The sequence below is a fragment of the Scyliorhinus torazame genome, chromosome 16 (assembly GCF_047496885.1).
Source record: "Scyliorhinus torazame isolate Kashiwa2021f chromosome 16, sScyTor2.1, whole genome shotgun sequence".
Lineage (NCBI taxonomy): Eukaryota > Metazoa > Chordata > Chondrichthyes > Carcharhiniformes > Scyliorhinidae > Scyliorhinus > Scyliorhinus torazame.
Genome location: NC_092722.1, coordinates 191,305,264 through 191,328,827, shown reverse-complemented (window position 1 = coordinate 191,328,827; position 23,564 = coordinate 191,305,264). Strand labels below are relative to the sequence as shown.

Here is a 23,564-nt window from a genome sequence, read left to right as displayed (position 1 = left end):
GGCCGAGTGGCCTAATTCTGCTCCTCTGACTTATGATCCTACGGAACCCGAACACACAGCAGTGGGTCGGCTTTCTCAGAAACACATTTCAGTCAAAAAGTGAGAAAGGGGAAAGTCTCTCCCTTGCCCCCCTGCTATGGTGGGGGGGGAGGGGGGGGGGATAAGATGGAGGAAAAGGAACAACTATCTCAAACCTGAAATGGAGAGAAGGGGAAAATACACAGCCGCAAACTCCTAGACCTTAAACAGCGAGTAAGGAACAAACCTTTATGTGCCCTCCATTGTATTCGTAAGGGTAGCGGCAATCCACGATCACATACTCATCGACAACGTGTTCAAACCGGCCGGCCAGCAGAGCTGCGGTCTGTAAAACATCCCAAAATCTCAGTGACATCAGTGCCTCATGATAGAGAGGGGTGATGCACAATCAATTGCACAAAGACTAAAGTTTGGTACAACTGTGGCTTTATTACAGTCAGATGCGTGGCCTCCTGCTGCAGCTGGCGAAATGGCAGGGCACTGGAGGTCATGCATATTTATACAGTTCTCCCTGGGCGGAGCCAGCCAGCAGGAGCTACCGGCGAACCTGTAGTGCAGGTCCTACCTTACATCTCCTAATACAGTGGTTCACCACATTCACCCCTTGTTAAAAATGAGTCCGGCGGAGGTGACGTGGAACTATATACAATTAGTGCAATTATGTACAGTGGGAGGGAAAGAAAAGTCCATGTTGACGGTCCGGCGTCCGTCAAAGGTTCAGCCGGTCCGGTGCTTCGTTGGGAGCGGCGTAATGGTGGCGGCGAAGTCGGTGCTGGCGGTGGTGGAGGTGGCACCGATGGCGGTGCTGATGCTGGCCAGTCATCGGGGAACTCTGGGAGCGTGCAGAAGTCCTCTTGTGCGGAAAAGGGGAGGGGGGGTTGCTCTGGTGGGGTCAATATTGGCGGCGCGGTGGGAGGTGGGGGGGTGCATTGGTGAGGGGGTATGTTGGGGTGGAACCTGACGGTGCCAGGTCCCTGAGTGAGATAGTATCTTGGCGGCCGTCGGGGATCTCAACGTAGGCATATTGAGGGTTGGCGTGGAGCAGGTGAACCCTGTCCACCAAGGGGTCCGCCTTGTGGAGTCGGACGTGCCTACGGAGAAGGACCTGTCCTGGAGCAGCGAGCAAAGTCGGGAGCGACACCCCAGATGTGGACTTCCTGGGGAAGGTAAAAACACGTTCATGGGGTGTGTTATTAGTGGCGGTGCACAATAGTGACCGGATGGAGTGTAGAGCGTCAGGGAGGACCTCCTGCCAGCGAGAGGCTGGGAGGTTCCTGGATCGTAGGGCCAGCTGGACGGCCCTCCAAACCATCCCATTCTCCTGTTCTACTTGCCCGTTTCCCCGGGGGTTGTAGCTGGTCGTCCTGCTGGAGGCGATACCCCTGCTGAGCAGGAACTGACGCAGCTCATGAATGAGGATCCTCTGTCACTGTGGATGTAGCGGGGAAACCGAACAGAGCGAAGATGGTGCTGGGGGCCTTGATGATGGTGGCAAACGTCATATCGGGGCATGGGATGGCGAAGGGGAATCTGGAGTACTCATCGACCACACTGAGAATGTACGTGTTACGGTCGGTGGAGGGGAGGGGCCCTTTGAAATCCACGCTGAGGCGTTCAAAGGGGCGGGAAGCCTTCACCAGGCGCGCGCGGTCTGGCCGGTAGAAGTGCGGCTTGCACTCCGCACAGACCTGGCAGTCCCTGGTGATTGTCCTTACTTCCTCGACGGAGTAGGGCAGATTGCGAGCTTTGACCAGATGGTACAATCGAGTGACCCCCGGGTGACAAAGGCTGTCGTGTAGGGCCTGGAGTTGGTCCACTTGTGCGCTGGCACATGTACCTCGGGAGAGGGCGTCTGGGGGCTCGTTGAGTTTGCCGGGGCGATACAAGATCTCGTAATTATAGGTGGAGAGCTCGATTCTCCACCGCAAGATTTTATCATTTTTGATCTTGCCCCGCTGTGTGTTATTGAACATGAAGGCTACCGACCGTTGGTCAGTGAGGAGAGTGAATCTCTTACCGGCCAGGTAATGCCTCCAATGCCGCACAGCTTCACCGATAGCTTGGGCCTCCTTTTCGACGGATGAGTGTCGAATTTCCGAGGCATGAAGGGTGCGGGAAAAGAATGCCACGGGTCTGCCTGCCTGGTTTAGAGTGGCGGCAAGGGCGACGTCTGAAGCGTCGCTTTCTACTTGGAAAGGCAGTGACTCGTCCACTGCGCGCATCCCGGCCTTGGCGATGTCTGCTCTGATCCGGGCGAAAGTGTGTTGTGCCTTGGCCGCGAGGGGGAATTGGGTGGACTGAATGAGTGGGCGGGCCTTGTCCGCATAGTTTGGGACCCACTGAGCGTAGTAGGAAAAGAGCCCCAGGCAGCGTTTGAGGGCCTTGGGGCAGTGGGGGAGGGGAAGTTCCATGAGGGGGCGCATGCGGTCGGGGTTGGGCCCGAGAAGTCCTTTTTGGACAATATATCCGAGAATGGCGAACCGGGTCGTGCTGAACACACACTTCTCTTTGTTGTAGGTCAGGTTGAGAAGAGTGGCAGTGCGGAGGAATTTATCGAGGTCGGCATCGTGGTCCTGCTGGTCTTGGCCGCAGATGGTGACATTATCTAAGTACGGAAAGGTGGCACGCAAACCGTACTGGTCGACCATTCGGTCCATCTCCCTTTGGAAGACCGAGACCCCATTTGTGACGCCGAAAGGGACCCTAAGGAAGTGGTAGAGGCAACCGTCCGCCTCGAAGGCAGTGTATGGCCGGTCCGACTTCCGGAAGGGGAGCTGGTGGTAGGCGGATTTCAGGTCAATTGTTGAGAAAACCCGGTACTGCGCAATCTGATTGACCATATCAGATATGCGTGGGAGGGGGTACGCATCGAGCTGCGTGTACCGATTGATGGTCTGGCTGTAGTCCACGACCATCCTGTGTTTCTCCCCAGTTTTAACCACTACCACTTGGGCTCTCCAGGGGCTGTTGCTGGCCTCGATAATACCCTCCTTAAGCAGCCGCTGGACTTCGGACCTGATGAAGGTCTTGTCCTGGGTGCTGTACCGTCTGCTCCTAGTGGCAAAGGGCTTGCAATCCGCAGTTAGATTGGCAAAAAGGGAGGGGGGATCGACCTTGAGGGTCGCGAGGCCGCAAACGGTAAGGGGGGGTAGGGGCCCGCCGAATTTGAGGGTGAGGCTCTGGAGATTGCACTGGAAGTCCAGACCCAACAAGAGTGCAGCGCCGAGATTAGGAAGGACATAGAGGCGGAAGTTACTAAATTCTGTGCCCTGGACCGTGAGGGTGACTGTACAAAAGCCTCGGATCGGGATGGAGTGGGATCCGGAGGCTAGGGAGATCTTTTGATTGGCAGGGTGGACTGCGAGGGAGCAGCGCCTTACCGTATCTGGGTGAACGAAGCTTTCGGTGCGCCCGGAGTCCAGCAGGCACGAGGTCGTGTGGCCGTTGATTTTAACCGTCGTCGACGCGGTGGCCAGGTTGTGCGGGCGAGATTGGTCCAGCGTCATGGAAGCGAGCTGCAGGTAGCCATCGGATGCTTCGGGTGGCGAGCGTGTGCAGTTCCGATGTCAGGATGTCCAGAGACCCTGTGGGGGACAAGATGGCGGCGCCCCTGGTGCGCACGTAGCCGAAGGGGGACAAGATGGCGGCGCCCATTGATCGCACATGGACCTGCGAGGAGAAGATGGCGGCTCCCATTGTGCGTCTGGCGTGGGGGAGGGGGCGATCACAGCGACTGCGCGGGCCTGGCACACAACCGCGAAGTGGCCCTTTTTACTGCAGGCTTTACAAACGGCAGTGCGAGCCGGGCAGTGTTGGCGGGGGTGCTTCTGCTGACCGCAGAAGTAGCAGTGGGGACCTCCGGGGGTGCGCGGATCGGCGTGCGGCGCAGGCGTATTGGGAAGGCAGGGCCCCGGCTGAGGAGGTCGTCGGCGGGGTCCAGGAGGGGTAGGAAGGAGTAGAAGGTTGGGCAGCGCGGCGGGGGGGGTACGATTGCACGTTACGGGATGCGACCGTCATGGAGAGCGCCAAGGTTTTCGTCTCCACCAGTTCGAGCGTGGCCCCTTCCAGTAATCGTTCTCGGATGCGGTCCGACGCAATCCCCGTCACAAAGGCATCGCGCATGAGGAGATTCGCGTGTTCGGCGGCCGTGACGGCCTGACAGTCGCAGTCCCGGACGAGTGGAATTAGGGCCCGCCAGAAGTCTTCGATGGACTCACCAGGTAGTTGCGAGCGGGTGGCGAGTACATGCCTGGCGAAGAGCGTGTTCGCCTTCTGCGCGTAGTGTTCCTTAAGGAGTTCCATTGCTTTTGTGTAATTCGTGGCGGCTTGGCTCAACGGGAATACGCTGGAGCTCAGTCTGGAGTACAGGACGTTTATCTTCTGAGCCTCCGTTGGCACGGGGCCCGCAGCATTGATGTAGGCGTCAAAACATGCTAGCCAGTGAGTTAAGTCTTTCCTGGCGTCGGGCGAGTGAGGATCCAGCTGCAGGCGATCGGGCTTAATTCTGATATCCATTCTGTGGATAATCTGACTGTAATAAATTGATCCACGATCAATTGCACAAAGACTAAAGTTTGGTACAACTGTGGCTTTATTACAGTCAGATGCGTGGCCTCCTGCTGCAGCTGGCGAAATGGCAGGGCACTGGAGGTCATGCATATTTATACAGTTCTCCGTGGGCGGAGCCAGCCGGCAGGAGCTACCAGCGAACCTGTAGTGCAGGTCCTACCTCACATCTCCTATTCCAGTGGTTCACCACAAGGGGAAAAGGAAAGGACTTGCATTTCAATCGTGCCTTCCAAAGAACAAAGAACATCATGGGAAATCCCAAATGCTTTACAGCCAATTATTTAATCTTTTGAAGTGTGGTCACCGCTTTAATACCAAAAAATACAGCAGCAAATTTGCGCACTGTAAGCTCCCACAAACAGCAATGTGACGATGGCTAAATAATCTGATTTTTTTTATGATGTTGGTTTTAGTGGTCACAGAGAAGCCCGGTAAGAGAGTTCAACAAAAAGGTTAAAGTAAACTATGTGCAAACACAATTTGCGTCCCAACTGGGACGGCAGACAGCAGCAAGGCCCCGATCTGGGCCGGCCTTTATGTCCCAACTCTAATATCCTGCTGATGGGTCTCTGCTTTCAGCGAGGGAGCTCGTACTCCACCAGGCTCACGGGAGATTAATCGGTTCACTCCCATGGGTTTCGTTGGGGGGGGGGGGGGGGGGGGGGTATAACATTGGTTGAGGGTTAGATATTGGTCCCAGGACACCGGGGAGTACATCCCCGCTCTTCTTCGAAATAGTGTCACGGGATCTGTTGCATCCGCCTGAGAGAGCAGACAGGCTCCTGGATGTTTCATCTGAAAGACAGCACCTCTGGCAGTTCAGCACTCCCTCAGTGTTACACTGGGAGTGTCAACCTGGATTCTATCAGGAACCCAAAGGCAAAGGAAGGTTGGAAAGAGAAGGAGGAGTAAATTGTTGTGGGAGGGGCCATGGTAGAGAGAGGCGGAGCTTGGTGCAACGCTAAAAGCCAAACTCAAGTCAAGGAACAGTCGGATTTCCACCACTCCTCCTCACACTGAGATCTTGCCGGGACACAGATTCCATTGAGCCCAGCTGCTCCTGTCCCAAATACCATGGATTCTCCGCTGTCGGGATTCTCCGCTGTCGGGATTCTCCGCTGTCGGGATTCTCCGCTGTCGGGATTCTCCGGTGTGCCGGCAGCCCAGGGATTTCCCGACGACGCGGGTTGGCCACAATGGGAATCCCCAGTTGATGGCTGGCGGGACGGAGAATCCCGGGGGCGGGACGGAGAATCCCGGGGGCGCGGGACGGAGAATCCCGGGGGCGCGAGACGGAGAATCCCGGGTGCGCGGGACGGAGAATCCCGGGGGCGGGACGGAGAATCCCGGGGGCGCGGGACGGAGAATCCCGGGGGCGCGGGACGGAGAATCCCGGGGGCGGGGAAGGAGAATCCCGGGGGCGCGGGACGGAGAATCCAGGGGGCGCGGGACGGAGAATCCCGGGGGCGGGGAAGGAGAATCCCGGGGGCGCGGGACGGAGAATCCCGGGGGCGCGGGACGGCGAATCCCGGGGGCGGTGAAGGAGAATCCCGGGGGCGGGGAAGGAGAATCCCGGGGGCGGGACGGAGAGTCCAGGGGGCGCGGGACGGAGAATCCAGGGGGCGCGGGACGGAGAATCCAGGGGGCGCGGGACGGAGAATCCCGGGGGCGCGGGACGGAGAATCCCGGGGGCGCGGGACGGAGAATCCCGGGGGCGCGGGACGGAGAATCCCGGGGGCGCGGGACGGAGAATCCCGGGGGCGCGGGACGGAGAATCCCGGAGGCGGGACGGAGAATCCCGGGGGCGGGGAAGGAGAATCCCGGGGGCACGGGACGGAGAATCCCGGGGGCACGGGACGGAGAATCCCGGGGGCACGGGACGGAGATTCCCGGGGGCACGACGGAGAATCCCGGGGGCGGGACGGAGAATCCCGGGGGCGCGGGACGGAGAATCCCGGGGGCGCGGGACGGAGAATCCCGGGGGCGCGGGACGGAGAATCCCGGGGGCGCGGGACGGAGAATCCCGGGGGCGTGGGACGGAGAATCCCGGGGGCGTGGGACGGAGAATCCCGGGGGCGGGGGACGGAGAATCCCGGGGGCGCGGGACGGCGAATCCCGGGGGCGCGGGACGGAGAATCCCGGGGGCGCGGGACGGAGAATCCCGGGGGCGGGGGACGGAGAATCCCGGGGGCGCGGGACGGAGAATCCCGGGGGCGCGGGACGGAGAATCCCGGGGGCGCGGGACGGAGAATCCCGGGGGCGCGGGACGGAGAATCCCGGGGGCGCGGGACGGAGAATCCCGGGGGCGCGGGACGGAGAATCCCGGGGGCGCGGGACGGAGAATCCCAGGGGCGCAGGCAGCGAATCCCGGGGGCGCGGGACAGAGAATCCCGGGGGCGCGGGACGGAGAATCCCGGGGGCGCGGGACGGAGAATCCCAGGGGCGCAGTCAGTGAATTCCGGGGGCGCGGGACGGAGAATCGCGGGGGCGCGGGACGGAGAATCCCGGCGGCGCGGGACGGAGAATTCCGGGGGCGCGGGACGGAGAATCCCGGGGGCGGGGAAGGAGAATCCCGGGGGTGCGGGACGGAGAATCCCGGGGGCGCGGGACGGAGAATCCCGGGGGCGCGGGACGGAGAATCCAGGGGGCACGGGACGGAGAATCCCGGGGGCGCGGGACGGAGAATCCCGGGGGCGCGGGACGGAGAATCCCGGGGGCGCGGGACGGAGAATCCCAGGGGCGCAGGCAGCGAATCCCGGGGGCGCGGGACAGAGAATCCCGGGGGCGCGGGACGGAGAATCCCGGGGGCGCGGGACGGAGAATCCCAGGGGCGCAGGCAGTGAATTCCGGGGGCGCGGGACGGAGAATCCCGGGGGCGCGGGACGGAGAATCCCGGCGGCGCGGGACGGAGAATTCCGGGGGCGCGGGACGGAGAATACCGGGGGCGCGGGACGGAGAATCCAGGGGGCGCGGGACGGAGAATCCCGGGGGCGCGGGACGGAGAATACCGGGGGCGCGGGACGGAGAATCCCGGGGGCGCGGGACGGAGAATCCCGGGGGCGGGGAAGGAGAATCCCGGGGGCACGGGACGGAGAATCCCGGGGGCACGGGACGGAGAATCCCGGGGGCACGGGACGGAGATTCCCGGGGGCACGACGGAGAATCCCGGGGGCGGGACGGAGAATCCCGGGGGCGCGGGACGGAGAATCCCGGGGGCGCGGGACGGAGAATCCCGGGGGCGCGGGACGGAGAATCCCGGGGGCGCGGGACGGAGAATCCCGGGGGCGTGGGACGGAGAATCCCGGGGGCGTGGGACGGAGAATCCCGGGGGCGGGGGACGGAGAATCCCGGGGGCGCGGGACGGCGAATCCCGGGGGCGCGGGACGGAGAATCCCGGGGGCGCGGGACGGAGAATCCCGGGGGCGGGGGACGGAGAATCCCGGGGGCGCGGGACGGAGAATCCCGGGGGCGCGGGACGGAGAATCCCGGGGGCGCGGGACGGAGAATCCCGGGGGCGCGGGACGGAGAATCCCGGGGGCGCGGGACGGAGAATCCCGGGGGCGCGGGACGGAGAATCCCGGGGGCGCGGGACGGAGAATCCCAGGGGCGCAGGCAGCGAATCCCGGGGGCGCGGGACAGAGAATCCCGGGGGCGCGGGACGGAGAATCCCGGGGGCGCGGGACGGAGAATCCCAGGGGCGCAGTCAGTGAATTCCGGGGGCGCGGGACGGAGAATCGCGGGGGCGCGGGACGGAGAATCCCGGCGGCGCGGGACGGAGAATTCCGGGGGCGCGGGACGGAGAATCCCGGGGGCGGGGAAGGAGAATCCCGGGGGTGCGGGACGGAGAATCCCGGGGGCGCGGGACGGAGAATCCCGGGGGCGCGGGACGGAGAATCCAGGGGGCACGGGACGGAGAATCCCGGGGGCGCGGGACGGAGAATCCCGGGGGCGCGGGACGGAGAATCCCGGGGGCGCGGGACGGAGAATCCCAGGGGCGCAGGCAGCGAATCCCGGGGGCGCGGGACAGAGAATCCCGGGGGCGCGGGACGGAGAATCCCGGGGGCGCGGGACGGAGAATCCCAGGGGCGCAGGCAGTGAATTCCGGGGGCGCGGGACGGAGAATCCCGGGGGCGCGGGACGGAGAATCCCGGCGGCGCGGGACGGAGAATTCCGGGGGCGCGGGACGGAGAATACCGGGGGCGCGGGACGGAGAATCCAGGGGGCGCGGGACGGAGAATCCCGGGGGCGCGGGACGGAGAATACCGGGGGCGCGGGACGGAGAATCCCGGGGGCGCGGGACGGAGAATCCCGGGGGCGGGGAAGGAGAATCCCAGAGGTGGCGGGACGGAGAAGCCCGGGGGCGGGGAAGGAGAATCCCGGGGGCGCGGGACGGAGAATCCCGGGGGCGCGGGACGGAGAATCCCGGGGGCGCGGGACGGAGAATCCAGGGGGCGCGGGACGGAGAATCCCGGGGGCGCGGGACGGAGAATCCCGGGGGCGCGGGACGGAGAATCCCAGGGGCGCAGGCAGCGAATCCCGGGGGCGCGGGACGGAGAATCCCGGGGACGCAGGACGGAGAATCCCGGGGGCGCGGGACGGAGAATCCCGGGGGCGCGGGACGGAGAATCCCGGGGACGCGGGACGGAGAATCCCGGGGGCGCGGGACGGAGAATCCCAGGGGCGCAGGCAGCGAATCCCTGGGGCGCGGGACGGAGAATCCCGGGGGCGCGGGACGGAGAATCCCGGGGGCGCGGGACGGAGAATCCCGGGGCGCGGGACGGAGAATCCCAGGGGCGCAGGCAGCGAATCCCGGGGGCGCGGGACGGAGAATCCCGGGGGCGCGGGACGGAGAATCCCGGGGGCGCGGGACGGAGAATCCCAGGGGCGCAGGCAGCGAATCCCGGGGGCGCGGGACGGAGAATCCCGGGGGCGCGGGACGGAGAATCCCGGCGGCGCGGGACGGAGAATTCCGGGGGCGCGGGACGGAGAATCCCGGGGGCGCGGGACGGAGAATCCAGGGGGCGCGGGACGGAGAATCCCGGGGGCGCGGGACGGAGAATCCAGGGGGCGGGGAAGGAGAATCCCAGAGGGCGCGGGACGGAGAATCCCGGGGGCGGGGAAGGAGAATCCCGGGGGCGCGGGACGGAGAATCCCGGGGGCGCGGGACGGAGAATCCCGGGGGCGCGGGACGGAGAATCCGGGGGCGCGGGACGGAGAATCCCGGGGGCGCGGGACGGAGAATCCCGGGGGCGCGGGACGGAGAATCCCAGGGGCGCAGGCAGCGAATCCCGGGGGCGCGGGACGGAGAATCCCGGGGACGCGGGACGGAGAATCCCGGGGGCGCGGGACGGAGAATCCCGGGGGCACGGGACGGAGAATCCCGGGGGCGCGGGACGGAGAATCCCGGGGGCGCGGGACGGAGAATCCCAGGGGCGCAGGCAGCGAATCCCTGGGGCGCGGGACGGAGAATCCCGGGGGCGCGGGACGGAGAATCCCGGGGGCGCGGGACGGAGAATCCCAGGGGCGCAGGCAGCGAGTCCCGGGGGCGCGGGACGGAGAATCCCGGGGGCGCGGGACGGAGAATCCCGGGGGCGCGGGACGGAGAATCCCAGGGGCGCAGGCAGCGAATCCCGGGGGCGCGGGACGGAGAATCCCGGGGGCGCGGGACGGAGAATCCAGGCGGCGTGGGACGGAGAATTCCGGGGGCGCGGGACGGAGAATCCCGGGGGCGCGGGACGGAGAATCCCGGGGGCGCGGGACGGAGAATCCCAGGGGCGCAGGCAGCGAATCCCGGGGGCGCGGGACGGAGAATCCCGGGGGCGCGGGACGGAGAATCCCGGGGGCGCGGGACGGAGAATCCCAGGGGCGCAGGCAGCGAATCCCGGGGGCGCGGGACGGAGAATCCCGGGTGCGCGGGACGGAGAATCCCAGGGGCGCAGGCAGCGAATCCCGGGGGCGCGGGACGGAGAATCCCGGGGGCGCGGGACGGAGAATCCCAGAGGGCGCGGGACGGAGAATCCCGGGGGCGCGGGACGGAGAATCCCAGAGGGCGCGGGACGGAGAATCCCGGGGGCGCGGGATCGAGAATCCTGGGGGCGGGGAAGGAGAATCCCAGAGGGCGCGGGACGGAGAATCCCGGGGGCGGGGAAGGAGAATCCCGGGGGTGCGGGACGGAGAATCCCGGGGGCGCGGGACAGAGAATCCCCGGGACGCGGGACGGAGAATCCAGGGGGCGCGGGACGGAGAATCCCGGGGGCGCGGGACGGAGAATCCCGGGGGCGCGGGACGGAGAATCCCAGGGGCGCAGGCAGCAAATCCCGGGGGCGCGGGACGGAGAATCCCGGGGACGCAGGACGGAGAATCCCGGGGGCGCGGGACGGAGAATCCCGGGGGCGCGGGACGGAGAATCCCGGGGGCGCGGGACGGAGAATCCCGGGGGCGCGGGACGGAGAATCCCAGGGGCGCAGGCAGTGAATCCCTGGGGCGGGGGACGGAGAATCCCGGGGGCGCGGGACGGAGAATCCCGGGGGCGCGGGACGGAGAATCCCGGGGGCGCGGGACGGAGAATCCCAGGGGCGCAGGCAGCGAATCCCGGGGGCGCGGGGCGGAGAATCCCGGGGGCGCGGGACGGAGAATCCCGGGGGCGCGGGTCGGAGAATCCCAGGGGCGCAGGCAGCGAATCCCGGGGGCGCGGGACAGAGAATCCCGGGGGCGCGGGACGGAGAATCCCGGCGGCGCGGGACGGAGAATCCCGGGGGCGCGGGACGGAGAATCCCAGGGGCGCAGGCAGCGAATCCCGGGGGCGCGGGGCGGAGAATCCCGGGGGCGCGGGACGGAGAATCCCGGGGGCGCGGGTCGGAGAATCCCAGGGGCGCAGGCAGCGAATCCCGGGGGCGCGGGACGGAGAATCCCGGGGGCGCGGGACGGAGAATCCCGGCGGCGCGGGACGGAGAATTCCGGGGGCGCGGGACGGAGAATCCCGGGGGCGCGGGACGGAGAATCCCGGGTGCGCGGGACGGAGAATCCCAGGGGCGCAGGCAGCGAATCCCGGGGGCGCGGGACGGAGAATCCCGGGGGCGCGGGACGGAGAATCCCAGAGGGCGGGGGCGGAGAATCCCGGGGGCGCGGGACGGAGAATCCCAGAGGGCGCGGGACGGAGAATCCCGGGGGCGCGGGACGGAGAATCCCGGGGGCGCGGGACGGAGAATCCAGGGGGCGCGGGACGGAGAATCCCGGCGGCGCGGAACGGAGAATCCAGGGGGCGCGGGACGGAGAATCCAGGGGGCGCGGGACGGAGAATCCAGGGGGCGCGGGACGGAGAATCCCGGGGGCGCGGGACGGAGAATCCAGGGGGCGCGGGACGGAGAATCCAGGGGGCGCGGGACGGAGAATCCAGGGGGCGCGGGACGGAGAATCCCGGGGGCGGGGAAGGAGAATCCCGGGGGCGCGGGACGGAGAATCCCGGGGGCGCGGGACGGAGAATCCCGGGGGCGCGGGACGGAGAATCCTGGGGGCACGGGACAGAGAATCCCGGGGGCGCGGGTCGGAGAATCACGGGGGCGCGGGACGGAGAATCCCGGGGGCGCGGGACGGAGAATCCCGGGGGCGCGGGACGGAGAATCCAGGGGGCGCGGGACGGAGAATCCCGGGGGCGCGGAACGGAGAATCCCGGGGGCGCGGGACGGAGAATCCCGGGGGCGCGGGACGGAGAACACCACCCAATGACTTCGCACAAGGGCCCACACAGAGAATGCGTGCAGGCTATTTCACTGTAAGGGGCATCACAGCCAAACTGCAATCAGGAAGGATAGAAATGGCCTTGAGGGGGTGCAGCCACACTTCACCAGTGCGGGCATCACTGGATCTAAGAAAGATAAATTGCAATCATTTTCTAATGGTGAGAGATTAAAAACTGCGAAGGAACCATGAGATTTTGGTATCCATGTGCACACATTAATACAAAATTAACAGCACCGGTACAAAAAGTAATCAAAAAGCCCAGTGGAATGTTAGCTTTTATCTCAAAGGACGTGACATCATACTTCAGTTGTATAGAGCTTTAATCTGAAGGTGGAGCACAATAGCACAGTGGTTAGCACTGTTGCGTCATGGCTCCAGGGTCCCAGATTCGATTCCCCGCTGGATCACTGACTGTGTGGAGTCTGCACGTTCTCCCCGTGTCTGCGTGGGTTTCCTCCGGGTGCTCCGGTTTCCTCCCACAAGACCCGAAAGACGTGTTTGTTAGGTGAATTGGACATTCTGGATTCTCCCGCAGTGTACCCGAACAGGCGGCGGAATGTAGCGACTAGGGGCTTTTCACAGTAACTTCATTGCAGCGATAATGTAAGCCTACTTGTGACAATAAAGATTATTGAGGGGCTGACAGAGTTAGAATGTGAGGACGGTTTGTACAGACTTATCCAGAAGTGCCAAAATCATGGTGTTTAAGGTGATTAAAGGATTTGATTGGGGGATCGGTTATGGGGAGGGTCTGGAATACAAGCAGGAAAAACACTGTAAAAGCGAGCCAGGCCTCCCTTGGGTGGTGTCAGAAAGGACGTCTTCACACAAAGAGGAGCGGAAATGGGAAATTCTCTCTCCCTCAAAAAGCTGAGGAGAGTGGGAGACAATTTCAAAACTCACATTTCCGATGGGTAAAGGGTTGAACGGGTAACAGGCTATAGAGGGGCTGAATGGCCTCCTCCTGTTCCTATGAATCTTTCCTTCGACCTCCTTCCACATCAACCCTGGTCCTGGCTGAACCTCCATCCAAAGGGCCAGAAACCTAAGGTGGAAGTAACCGACCCCACCTGCTTCCAAGGCCGAGATTCAAAGCAGAGTGTTTCCGGGAGGAATTGGCTCAATTCCACACACAGTCTTTGCTGATTGATCCATCTGGCTGCCACTGGCCTGCAGATTGTTCCCAATGCGGCTGTAATACTCACAGTGCGAGCTGAAACATATTTCAGATCCTGATGTTTTCCCTCTTCCACTGGCAAAACACAAGCCTAGAGTAACGAGCAAGGGGACAGTCGTCATCATCGCCCCCAACCGGCCTTCACATTTTCACTCAGAAATCTGAGGGATGTCACAACTAGACGAGCAGCAATATCCAGTTAGAGATAGGTGTTCCACTCCCAGGACAGGTACAGCACGGGGTTAGATACAGAGTAAAACTCCCTCTACACTGTCCCCATCAAACATTCCCAGAACAGGTACAGCACGGGGTTAGATACAGAGTAAAGCTCCCTCTACACTGTCTCAATCAGACACTCCCGGGACAGGTACAGCACGGGGTTAGATACAGAGTAAAGCTCCCTCTACACTGTCCCCATCAAACACTCCCAGGACAGGTACAGCACGGGGTTAGATACAGAGTAAAACTCCCTCTACACTGTCCCCATCAAACACTCCCAGGACAGGTACAGCACGGGGTTAGAAACAGAGTAAAGCTCCCTCTACACTGACCCCATCAAACACTCCCAGGACAGTTACAGCACGGAGTTAGAAACAGAGTAAAGCTCCCTCTACACTGACCCCATCAAACACTCCCAGGACAGGTACAGCACGGGGTTAGATACAGAGTAAAGCTCCCTCTACACTGTCCCCATCAAACATTCCCAGGACAGGTACAGCACGGGGTTAGATACAGAGTAAAACTCCCTCTACACTGTCCCCATCAAACACTCCCAGGACAGGTACAGCACGGGGTTAGAAACAGAGTAAAGCTCCCTCGACACTGACCCCATCAAACACTCCCAGGACAGTTACAGCACGGAGTTAGAAACAGAGTAAAGCTCCCTCTACACTGACCCCATCAAACACTCCCAGGACAGGTACAGCACGGGGTTAGATACAGAGTAAAGCTCCCTCTACACTCTCCCCATTAAACTCTCCCAGGACAGGTACAGCACAGAGTTAGATACAGAGTAAAGCTCCCTCTACACTCTCCCCATCAAACATTCCCAGGGCAGATACAGCACGGGGTAGATACAGAGTAAAGCTCCCACTACACTGTCCCCATCAAACACTCCCAGGACAGTTACAGCACGGGGTTAGATACAGAGTAAAGCTCCCTCTACACTATCCCCATCAAACTCTCCCAGGACAGGTACAGCACGGGGTGAGATACAGAGTAAAACTCTCTCTACACTGTCCCCATCAAACACTCCCAGGAAAGATACAGCACGGGGTTAGATACAGAGTAAAGCTCCCTCTACACTATCCCCATCAAACTCTCCCAGGACAGGTACAGCACGGGGTGAGATACAAAGTAAAACTCTCTCTACACTGTCCCCATCAAACACTCCCAGGTCAGGTACAGCACGGGGTTAGATACAGAGTAAAGCTCCCTCTACACTGTCCCCATCAAACACTCCCAGGACAGGTACAGCACGGGGTTAGATACAGAGTAAAGCTCCCCCTACACTGTCCCCATCAAACACTCCCAGGACAGGTACAGCACGGGGTTAGATACAGAGTAAAGCTCCCTCTACACCATCCCCATCAAACACTCCCAGGACAGGTACAGCACATGGTTAGATACAGGGTAAAACTCTCTCTGCACTGTCCCCATCAAACACTCCCAGGACAGGTACAGCACAGGGTTAGATACAGAGTAAAGCTCCCCCTACACTGTCCCCATCAAACTCTCCCAGGACAGGTACAGCACGGGGTTAGATACAGAGTAAAGCTCCCCCTACACTGTCCCCATCAAACTCTCCCAGGACAGGTACAGCACGGGGTTAGATACAGAGTAAAGCTCCCTCTACACTGTTCCCATCAAACTCTCCCAGGACAGGTACTGCACAGGGTTAGATACAGAGTAAAGCTCCCTCTACACTGTCCCCATCAAACACTCCCAGGACAGGTACAGCACGGGGTTAGATACAGAGTAAAGCTCCCCCTACACTGTCCCCATCAAACTCTCCCAGGACAGGTACAGCACGGGGTTAGATACAGAGTAAAGCTCCCCCTACACTGTCCCCATCAAACTCTCCCAGGACAGGTACAGCACGGGGTTAGATACAGAGTAAAGCTCCCTCTACACTGTTCCCATCAAACTCTCCCAGGACAGGTACTGCACAGGGTTAGATACAGAGTAAAGCTCCCTCTACACTGTCCCCATCAAACACCCCCAGGACAGGTACAGCATGGGGTTAGATACAGAGTAAAACTCCCTCTACACAAGCTGCACTGGGGGAGGTGGGATCGGTGTAATGGGGAGAGGAGTGGAGCCGAGAGGGGGGGGGGAGGTTATTGCGTGGGAGGCAAGGGGATGTTAGTAGGTGCAGGAGAGGGAGGGAAACAATGAGGTCTGACATGGTTCTTACTTTAGAGAAATCTCCGATAAGAGCGCAATCTTCGGAGTCTGGGATGTGTTTAACGTCGACTTCCTGGGAGCCGGATAATCGACAGGGATTAAAAACCTGGAAAAGGAATCAGAGATGGAACTCAGAAGAAGAACAGAAGGACAGTATAGTTCTCGGTCTGCACCCCACACATGCAGACTCATCGCTCAGGTCTGGCATCAACGGCCACCAGTCGCCCCCTGTCCTCACTCAGGTAGCCATATGTGAGTCTCGACAATGAGCCAAGGTAGGCTTTTCGACTGTGAGGGCATCTTACGAACAATCCTCGTACAAACAAGCGTTCCACTGGAGAGTGGCTGGAGCAGGAATCTGGGTTCAATTTATTTTTATTGGCCTGCTCATTGTCTCTGAGATTGAATATTGATCTTCTACCGTCTCTTGATAGTACAGACCCACACTCCATCACCGTGAGGGGGAATCAGACATCACATCACCCTGTGGGGAATCACAGACCCGCCTCCCATCACCCTGTGGGGAATCACAGACCCGCCGCCCATCACCCTGTGGGGAATCACAGACCCGCGTCCCATCACCCTGTGGGGAATCACAGACCCGCCGCCCATCACCCTGTGGGGAATCACAGACCCGCGTCCCATCACCCTGTGGGGAATCACAGACCCGCCTCCCATCACCCTGTGGGGAATCACAGACCAACATCCCATCACCCTGTGGGGAATCACAGACCCGCGTCCCATCACCCTGTGGGGAATCACAGACCCGCGTCCCATCACTCTGTGGGGAATCACAGACCCGCCTCCCATCACCCTGTGGGGAATCACAGACCCGCGTCCCATCACCCTGTGGGGAATCACAGACCCGCCTCCCATCACCCTGTGGGGAATCACAGACCAACATCCCATCACCCTGTGGGGAATCACAGACCCGCGTCCCATCACCCTGTGGGGAATCACAGACCCGCCTCCCATCACCCTGTGGGGAATCACAGACCCGCGTCCCATCACCCTGTGGGGAATCACAGACCCGCGTCCCATCACCCTGTGGGGAATCACAGACCCATGTCCCATCACCCTGTGGGGATTCACAGACCCGCGTCACATCACCCTGTGGGGAATCACAGACACGCGTCCCATCACCCTGTGGGGAATCACAGACCCGCCTCCCATCACCCTGTGGGGAATCACAGACACGCGTCCCATCACCCTGTGGGGAATCACAGACCCGCCTCCCATCACCCTGTGGGGAATCACAGACCAACAACCCATCACCCTGTGGGGAATCACAGACCCGCCTCCCATCACCCTGTGGGGAATCACAGACCCGCCTCCCATCACCCTGTGGGGAATCACAGACACGCGTCCCATCACCCTGTGGGGAATCACAGACCCGCCTCCCATCACCCTGTGGGGAATCACAGACCAACAACCCATCACCCTGTGGGGAATCACAGACCCGCCTCCCATCACCCTGTGGGGAATCACAGACCCGCCTCCCATCACCCTGTGGGGAATCACAGACCCGCCGCCCATCACCCTGTGGGGAATCACAGACCCGCGTCCCATCACCCTGTGGGGAATCACAGACCCGCCGCCCATCACCCTGTGGGGAATCACAGACCCGCGTCCCATCACCCTGTGGGGAATCACAGACCCGCCTCCCATCACCCTGTGGGGAATCACAGACCAACATCCCATCACCCTGTGGGGAATCACAGACCCGCGTCCCATCACCCTGTGGGGAATCACAGACCCGCGTCCCATCACTCTGTGGGGAATCACAGACCCGCCTCCCATCACCCTGTGGGGAATCACAGACCCGCGTCCCATCACCCTGTGGGGAATCACAGACCCGCCTCCCATCACCCTGTGGGGAATCACAGACCAACATCCCATCACCCTGTGGGGAATCACAGACCCGCGTCCCATCACCCTGTGGGGAATCACAGACCCGCCTCCCATCACCCTGTGGGGAATCACAGACCCGCGTCCCATCACCCTGTGGGGAATCACAGACCCGCGTCCCATCACCCTGTGGGGAATCACAGACCCATGTCCCATCACCCTGTGGGGATTCACAGACCCGCGTCACATCACCCTGTGGGGAATCACAGACACGCGTCCCATCACCCTGTGGGGAATCACAGACCCGCCTCCCATCACCCTGTGGGGAATCACAGACACGCGTCCCATCACCCTGTGGGGAATCACAGACCCGCCTCCCATCACCCTGTGGGGAATCACAGACCAACAACCCATCACCCTGTGGGGAATCACAGACCCGCCTCCCATCACCCTGTGGGGAATCACAGACCCGCCGCCCATCACTCTGTGGGGAATCACAGACCCGCCTCCCATCACCCTGTGGGGAATCACAGACCCGTCTCCCATCACCCTGTGGGGAATCACAGACCCGCGTCCCATCACGCTGTGGGGAATCACAGACCCGCGTCCCATCACTCTGTGGGGAATCACAGACACGCGTCCCATCACCCTGTGGGGAATCACAGACCCGTCTCCCATCACCCTGTAGGGAATCACAGACCCGCGTCCCATCACGCTGTGGGGAATCACAGACCCGCGTCCCATCACCCTGTGGGGATTCACAGACCCGCCTCCCATCACTCTGTGGGAATCACAGACCAACATCCCATCACCCTGTGGGGAATCACAGACCCGGCTCCCATCACTCTGTGGGGAATCACAGACACATGTCCCATCACCCTGTGGGGAATCACAGACCCGCGTCCCATCACCCTGTGGGGAATCACAGACCCGCCTCCCATCCCCCTGTGGGAATCACAGACCAACATCCCATCACCCTGTGGGGAATCACAGACCCGGCTCCCATCACTCTGTGGGGAATCACAGACCCGTCTCCCATCACCCTGTGGGGAATCACAGACCAACATCCCATCACCCTGTGGGGAATCACAGACCCGCGTCCCATCAACCTGTGGGGAATCACAGACCCGCGTCCCATCACTCTGTGGGGAATCACAGACCCGTGTCCCATCACCCTGTGGGGAATCACAGACCCGCGTCCCATCACCCTGTGGGGATTCACAAACCCGCCTCCCATCACCCTGTGGGGAATCACAGACCCGTGTCCCATCACCCTGTGGAGAATCACAGACCCGCGTCCCATCACCCTGTGGGGAATCACAGACCCGCGTCCCATCACCCTGTGGGGAATCACAGACCCGCGTCCCATCACCCTGTGGGGAATCAGACATCCCATCACCCTGTGGGGAATTACAGACCCGCCTCCCATCACCCTGTGGGGAATCACAGACCAACATCCCATCACCCTGTGGGGAATCAGACATCCCATCACCCTGTGAGGAATCACAGACCCGCGTCCCATCACCCTGTGGGGAATCAGACATCCCATCACCCTGTGGGGAATTACAGACCCGCCTCCCATCACCCTGTGGGGAATCACAGACCAACATCCCATCACCCTGTGGGGAATCAGACATCCCATCACCCTGTGGGGAATCACAGACCCACATCCCATCATCCTGTGGGGAATCACAGACCCGCCTCCCATCACCCTGTGGGGAATCACAGACCCGCATCCCATCACCCTGTGGGGAATCACAGACCAGCGTACCATCACCCTGTGGGGAATCACAGACCCGCCTCCCATCACCCTGTGGGGAATCACAGACCCGCATCCCATCACCCTGTGGGGAATCACAGACCAGCGTCCCATCACCCTGTGGGGAATCACAGACCAGCCTCCCATCACCCTCTGGGGAATCACAGACCCGCGTCCCATCACCCTGTGGGGAATCACAGACCAGCCTCCCATCACCCTGTGGGGAATCACAGACCCGCGTCCCATCACCCTGTGGGGAATCACAGACCCGCGTCCCATCACCCTGTGGGGAATCACAGACCCGCCGCCCATCACCCTGTGGGGAATCACAGACTCGCGTCCCATCACCCTGTGGGGAATCACAGACCCGCGTCCCATCACACTGTGGGGAATCACAGACCCGCGTCCCATCACCCTGTTGGGAATCACAGACCCGCGTCCCATCGTGATTGAGAGTGAGTAAATCTCTCAGGGAAATTGTGCCAAGAAAGATCCACGGCCTTAGTTTCAGCGTCTATATGAATCACAACTTTTACCCGTCTCTGCTCTGTGTCCCTGTAGCCATGGAAACTGTTTTTCCTTTTTTTCTGAGCTGGTGTCTGACTGTGAGCCTGGTCAGTACGTTTACCAGACAGCTGGTTCAATGGCGAGGAATAAACAGCCGCAGAATGTCCACTGTCCTGTCAACAACAACAAAACCAAATCAGCAATACACTCACAACAGAAGATTCTTCGCAGGGGACGTGTCAGAACCTAGACAGGGACAACTACTTAATTTAAAAAAAACTTTGCTCAGCAAGAGGGACTGGATAGCCAAACAAATGATTACTCTCCCCCTTTGGATAGACTCTCAGGGAAAGCTCCCTCTACAGTGTCCCCATCAAACACTCCCAGGACAGGTACAGCACGGGGTTAGATACAGAGTAAAGCTCCCTCTACACTGTCCCCATCAAACACTCCCAGGACAGGTACAGCACAGGGTTAGATACAGAGTAAAGCTCCCTCTACACTGTCCCCATTAAACACTCCCAGGACAGGTACAGCACGGGGTTAGATACAGAGTAAATCTCCCTCTACACTGTCCCCATCAAACACTCCCAGAGACAGGTACAGCGCGGGGTTAGATACAGAGTAAAGCTCCCTCTACACTGTCCCCATCAAACACTCCCAGGACAGGTACAGCATGTGGTTAGATACAGAGTAAAGCTCCCTCTACACTGTCTCCATCAAACACTCCCAGGACAGGTACAGCATGTGGTTAGATACAGAGTAAAGCTCCCTCCATACTGTCCCCATCAAACACTCCCAGGACAGGTACAGCACGGGGTTAGATACAGAGTTAAGCTCCCTCTACACTGTCCCCAGCAAACATTCCCAGGACAGGTACAGCACGGGTTAGATACAGAGTAAAGCTCCCTCTACACTGTCCCAATCAAGCACTCCCAGGCCAGGTACAGCACGGGGTTAGATACATAGTAAAGCTCCCTCTACACTGTCCCCATCAAACACTCCCAGGACAGGTACAGCACGGGGTTAGATACAGAGTAAAGCTCCCTCTACACTGTCCCCATCAAACAATCCCTGGACAGGTACAGTGCGGGGTTAGATATAGAGTAAAGCTCCCTCTACACTGTCCCCATCAAACACTCCCAGGACAGGTACAGCACGGGGTTAGATACAGAGTAAAGCTCCCTCTACACTGTCTCCATCAAACTCTCCCAGCACAGGTACAGCACGGGGTTAGATACAGAGTAAAGCTCCCTCTACACTGTCCCCATCAAACACTCCCAGGACAGGTACAGCACGGGGATAGATACAGAGTAAAGCTCCCTCTGCACTGTCCCCATCAAACACTCCCAGGACAGGTACAGCACGGGGTTAGACACAGAGTAAAGCTCCCTCTACACTGTCCCCATCAAACACTCCCAGGACAGGTACAGCACGGGGTTAGATACAGAGTGAAGCTCCCTCTACACTGTCCCCATCAAACTCTCCCAGGACAGGTACAGCACGGGGTTAGATATAGAGTAAAGCTCCCTCTACACTGTCCCCATCAAACACTCCCAGGACAGGTACAGCACGGGGTTAGATACAGAGTAAAGCTCCCTCTACACTGTCTCCATCAAACTCTCCCAGCACAGGTACAGCACGGGGTTAGATACAGAGTAAAGCTCCCTCTACACTGTCCCCATCAAACACTCCCAGGACAGGTACAGCACGGGGATAGATACAGAGTAAAGCTCCCTCTGCACTGTCCCCATCAAACACTCCCAGGACAGGTACAGCACGGGGTTAGATACAGAGTAAAGCTCCCTCTACACTGTCCCCGTCAAACACTCCCAGGACAGGTACAGGACGGGGTTAGATACAGAGTAAAGCTCACTCTACACTGTCCCCATCAAACACTCCCAGGACAGGTACAGCACGGGGTTAGATACAGAGTAAAGCTCCCTCTACACTGTCCCCATCAAACACTCCCAGGACAGGTACAGCACGGGGTTAGATACAGAGTAAAGCTCACTCTACACTGTCCCCATCAAACACTCCCAGGACAGGTACAGCACGGGGTTAGATACAGAGTGAAGCTCCCTCTACACTGTCCCCATCAAACTCTCCCAGGACAGGTACAGCACGGGGTTAGATACAGAGTGAAGCTCCCTCTACACTGTCCCCATCAAACTCTCCCAGGACAGGTACAGCACGGGGTTAGATACAGAGTTAAGCTCCTTCTACACTGTCCCCATCAAACACTCCCAGGACAGGTACAGCACGGGGTTAGATACAGAGTAAGGCTCTCTCTACACTGTCCCCATCAAACTCTCCCAGGACAGGTACAGCACGGGGTTAGATACAGAGTTAAGCTCCTTCTACACTGTCCCCATCAAACACTCCCAGGACAGGTACAGCATGGGGTTAGATACAGAGTTAAGCTCCTTCTGCCAGTCTTTTCAAACACATGGGGATTCTCCCGCGATCGGCGGGCAGCCCGTACCGGCGCAAAAGAGTGGCTTCAACACCTCTGGCATTGGGCTGCCCGGACCGTGCGGAATCCTCCGCACTTCCCGGGGCTAGGCCGGCGTTGGAGGTGTTGGTGCCTCGCCAACCAGCGCCGAAGACCCTCCGCCGGCCAGTGCGAGTTTGCGCCTGCGCGGGAGCGCCAGCGTGTTCTGGCGCATGTGCAGGGGGTTTCTTCTCCGCGCCGGCCATGGCGGAGCCTCACAGAGGCCGGCGCGGAGGGAAAGACTGCCCCCACGGCACGGGTCCGCCCGCAAATCGATGGGCCCCGATTGCGGGCCAGGCCACCGTGGGGGCCCCCTGGGGCCGGATCTCCCCTTTGCCCCCCCCCCCCCCCCCGAGTACTCTGCCAGCCACCCTCCAAGCCGGGTCCCGCCGGGACGGACCTTGTCTATTTCACACCGGCGGGACTGGCCGAAAACGGGCGGCCGCTCGGCCCATTGATCTCGGAGAATTGCCGGGGGGGGCCGCTGCCAACGGCCCCCGACCGGTGTGGCGCGATCTCCACCCCAGCCCGAAAACCGGCGCCAGAGAATTCGGCAGCCGCCGTCGGACTGGCGGGGCGGGATTCACGCCGCCACCCGGCGGCGGATGGGAGAATCTGAATTTTTGGCCAGCCATGGGATTATAATAGGTCGGTAATTGATGGCTGGAGCAGACTCAATGGGCCTCGGTTTCTGCTGTAAGACTCCAAATGACTCTCATATTTCTTTGCGGATGTGAACTACTCAATGCGGTACTGACCCATCCATGTTCCCCGCCTGGTTCGATGATGTGTAATGGAACAGCCTGTGGAAGAGCAACCATTGACTTAGCCTGCAGACAGAGAGATCTCTTAAGCAGGATTCCTGCCCCTGATCATTACCCAGTGAGCTATGCTGGGAAGCAGGAATTGGTCAGTCAGACATGGAGAGGACCTGAAAATTCTCTGATGCTGACGGTGAGCAGGTGAAGGCTCAGATGAGAGATGAACAAGCGGGAGAGGCATCAGGGTGTTGAGCTGGGCCCCAC

General features: G+C 61.1%; 1 protein-coding gene across 2 annotated transcripts in view; it reads right to left on the bottom strand.

The window, feature by feature from the left end:
• cdc25d (cell division cycle 25 homolog d) overlaps positions 1-23,564 on the bottom strand; it is a 42,831-nt gene that overhangs the window by 6,802 nt on the left and 12,465 nt on the right. For both annotated transcript variants that reach the window (XM_072479674.1, XM_072479676.1), the window contains exons 6-9: positions 20,075-20,218; positions 15,942-16,037; positions 13,554-13,616; positions 266-364 (exon numbers count right to left, since the gene is read on the bottom strand). In XM_072479674.1, the coding sequence (XP_072335775.1) occupies positions 266-364; positions 13,554-13,616; positions 15,942-16,037; positions 20,075-20,218 (402 nt within the window). The remainder of the gene's footprint in view (positions 1-265; positions 365-13,553; positions 13,617-15,941; positions 16,038-20,074; positions 20,219-23,564) is intronic.